Source organism: Oxyura jamaicensis, chromosome Z, assembly GCF_011077185.1.
Source record: "Oxyura jamaicensis isolate SHBP4307 breed ruddy duck chromosome Z, BPBGC_Ojam_1.0, whole genome shotgun sequence".
NCBI lineage: Eukaryota > Metazoa > Chordata > Aves > Anseriformes > Anatidae > Oxyura > Oxyura jamaicensis.
In genome coordinates, this window is record NC_048926.1 from 25643782 (window position 1) to 25647569 (window position 3788).

Below are 3788 nucleotides of genomic sequence, written 5' to 3' on the forward strand. Positions count from 1 at the left end.
AGAATGTATCTAAATCCTACCAGCAAATGTACACCATCAGCTTTTTAGAGAAGTTTATGTGATTGCATATTCATGAGTGATCACGAATGCGCAGGGGAAGAGGATTTAAGATATTTAGAAATCTAAACATGATTTCTCTCTCATTATTTCCCCAGAGTTCTGAACCATTTGGAACCATTTGGTTTAGTTATCTACTGATAAGGGAATAGAGTTTTGCTCTAATGAAATGTATCATTTCTTACTTGACACATTTATATGTTACAGCTTTAACAGTCAGACTTCTAATTCACTATTAGGAATGATATCTCTGCTACCTGAAACCCAGCAAGGTGAATTTCTCAGTCTTTTGAAGAGCATATAAACACATAAAAGAAAGCACACAACTCAAATGTGTTATAAAAAATCATATTAGATATCTTAAAAAATACAAGACATTATATAAAAATCAAACCTATTCATCAAAATTTTGTTAAACAGACCTATTTAAGATCAGGTACTCACAAGTATTAAGTAACAGTATATAATCTCAACATCTCAACTAACATTTAATTTAGCTCAGTGCTAGCTGATAACAAGTTCAGCTGGTCAACTCAAAAAGATAACCTTACCAGACTACTACCATGTGAGTATTTACAAATGAAAATTAAAAAAATACAATAAGATTACATTATACTTAAGACAATAAGCACTCATGTTGCTGGACTCCCACCAAGATGGTGGAACAGATTCCCCTTTCCTTCTTGCTACTGTTTCAAAAAACAGTGTAAGCATGTACACAGTGCAAGGTCCTACACAGACAATGTATTTAATATATCACAATTAAAGCCAAACAAAACAGATTTCTCTGTTAATTAAATATACTAGAGACTCTACATAACATTCCAGTGACATTTGCCTTTTTGGCAGCTTCAATATTGAACAAAAACTTCTTCAACCACAATACATATTGAGGTGAGCAGCACTTCTGCAAAGCATCAGAAATGTCATAATTTGTTTTCCCAGCATGGTTGGAAGATTTATCTGCTTGCTGTTTCTGTAAAGGATAAGCAGCTGCCAGTTCTGAAATCTAGGCTTCGATGTGCTTTATATCAAAAAGCAAAGGTGTTCTTCAAACTGTTATACAAAATAACTTTCTTGTCTTCCTTTCAACAGCATTCGTAAGAGTTCACTTTTCTTCTTGGACTAAACTCAGTACGTTGATTCAGTGGTTCCATTTGAGTTTGAAGAGTAAGAAATGGATTTCTTGGGGTATCTACTTGATGAGAGAGAAACTTGCATCCTCCTTGTAGTTCGCACGCTTCGGCAAAGAAGAGCATATCTAAGATTGCCTCTGAAGTCTTTTGAAATATAGTAATAGATGAATGGATCGATACAACTGTTCAGAGTAGAAAGACACAGCGCAGTTATGTATGATGCATACAGATGGCTTTGGTTGTACTTTTTGAGGAGTAAATAATGCACAATAAGCAGCACATTGCTAGGTGTAAAACAGATGAGGTACATTGACAGGACAACAATAATGAGTTTGATTGCTCTTTTTCGTTTCTTCCCAGTGTTTATATCGGAGATGGAAGCATTCAGAGTCTTAATCATTAGTATGTAAGCAACAGCAGTGACAAGAGCTGGGATTAGGAAGAGTCCAATTGCAATTGAGAGGAAGTAATTGAACATGTTGCTAGCCAAAACATTTTCAGGCAACACATCATGGCAGGTAGTGATGTTAAGAGCTGAAATATATACCGTCTGATTAACAAGATACAGTGGAATGGTGCCCAGCAAAATCAGTATCCAGATAGCAAGGGAGATGCCCAGAGCAATTTCAGACTTCTTTCTTGAGTTCACTATGGGGTTCACAACAACCCAATACCTTTGCACACTGAGACATGTCATAAAAAGAATGGAGCAGTACATATTTCCATAGAAAAATCCAACAAGCACTTTGCAGAGACCTTCTCCAAATAGCCAATTATTGCCATTTACATGGTATGCAATCTTCAGTGGGAACCATACAACAAAGAGAAGGTCTGCAAATGCCAAGTTAACCATATAAATCACAGCAGGATGTTTCTTCTTTGTTCTGAAAAAAAAGACCCAAATGGCCATGGCATTGCTTGGCAAACCAATGATAAAGACAATGATGTACACAATGGGAAGAAAAACTGTAGTCAGCTTTCCTGTAAGGACTTTTGCTGCAAAGTCATCCACTCCATAGGACTCCCCAGAGGCATTATTTGCATTTGTAACTTTCTGGCCCACAAAACTTCTTCCTTTTGGCTTGGTGGTTATATTTTTCACTAGAAAAAAAAAAATATATTGAGAAGTCACTGTTACTGAAGTGCAAATATAACTTTTTTTTTTTTTTTTTTTTTTTAAATAAACTAGACAACATGATTTACACTGAAGAACTAAAGAGGGTCTTGTGGACGGAAAAATGAGACTGCTTTTCAAATACTTAACAATTTTTCCTCCTTTCATTTTAGTTTACTATCCTAAATACACATATATCCTTATGCTTTTCCACCTCACCAGTAATATAAAAATACATTATTGAAATGGCTGTCAGGTATTCCTACCATCTGAACAGTTAAAACAATCTTGCTCAAGTAACCCAGGGGCATTAATATCTTTTTTCATGGGACTGCCAGATTACTCAAATGCTGGGATTTCTAGAACTTTCCAGCACGCTTACAATATATCTGCAGCAGAATATATCTGCAGTAGAAGTTTTCTCGGCTTCAATCTGATGATGAAAAGAAGGCCTCAAACCCAGCTGTGCGTTGAAGACAGCTTGCTGTTCTCAGTCAGACTAGGTAGAACTGAAACAGTCAGAATGCAAAGCAGGAAGCTATGCTCAAGTGACCTCTGAAGAAAGATGCCTATTACACTGTATCTGAAGTAAAATATCAATAGACTAACTTTAAGCATGAAGATGCAACAGGGCCAGTCATCTGTCGTGTCCTTCCAATTCACAGATAAGATGGTCAAGCAATCTCTACAATTTCTACTCACACCCCTAGATCAGTAGAGCTGCCAGATATGGTCACTGGAAAGAAACATTGTACTCAGGCAGATAGATAGGGCAGGAGGAATGGTTTTAAACTAAAAGAAGGGAGATTTAGATTAGATATTAGGAGGAAATTCTTCACTCAGAAGGTGGTGATGCACTGCAACACGTTGCCCAGAGAAGCTGTGGATGTCCCATCCCTGGAGGTGTTCAAGACAAGGTTGGATGGGGCTTTGAGCAACCTGGCTAAGTGGGTAGCATCCCTGTGCATAACAGGGGGTTGGAACTGGATGGTCTTTAAGGTCCCTTCCAACACAAGTTGTTCTGTGATTCCATGGTTGCTTCCTACATCAGAAAACTATCATTTCAGGTTTTGCTCTACCTCTTCGAATGCCACGTGAACCTGTAAACCGTATAGGCAAGCCAGACATTCCTGACTGCTCTGTCTTGTATGACAGCCTTCAGATGGCTCAGTCCAGAGACCCTTTTGCCACAAAACCTTCCACACTCAACACAGTCCTCTTGTACAGACAAGTTAAACCGCACAGATACTGTCAAAGAACTGTTCTAAAAAGTCATATATTCACCCAGCTAGACTCAATGGACATGACACATGATTGCTTGTAAGAGTAGATGAATCTTATCACAAATTCTATCAATATTTGTGGATAATTTTAGCCACTCCGTTCCCCCTCCCTCCCAAAAAAAAAAAAAAACAAAAAAAACAAAAAAAACACACCAACCAAAACAGCAACATCAAAAACCCAACAGAAAAGAGATGAGA

At 37.5% G+C, this 3788-nt stretch overlaps 1 protein-coding gene across 1 annotated transcript in view; it reads right to left on the reverse strand.

Moving 5' to 3' along the window:
* Positions 1-208: 208 nt before the first annotated feature.
* Positions 209-3788, reverse strand: part of F2RL1 (F2R like trypsin receptor 1) — a 6965-nt gene continuing 3385 nt past the window's right edge. The window contains exon 2 of the mRNA XM_035310435.1: positions 209-2294. Coding sequence (XP_035166326.1) covers positions 1189-2294 — 1106 coding nt within the window. The 3' untranslated portion in view covers positions 209-1188. The remainder of the gene's footprint in view (positions 2295-3788) is intronic.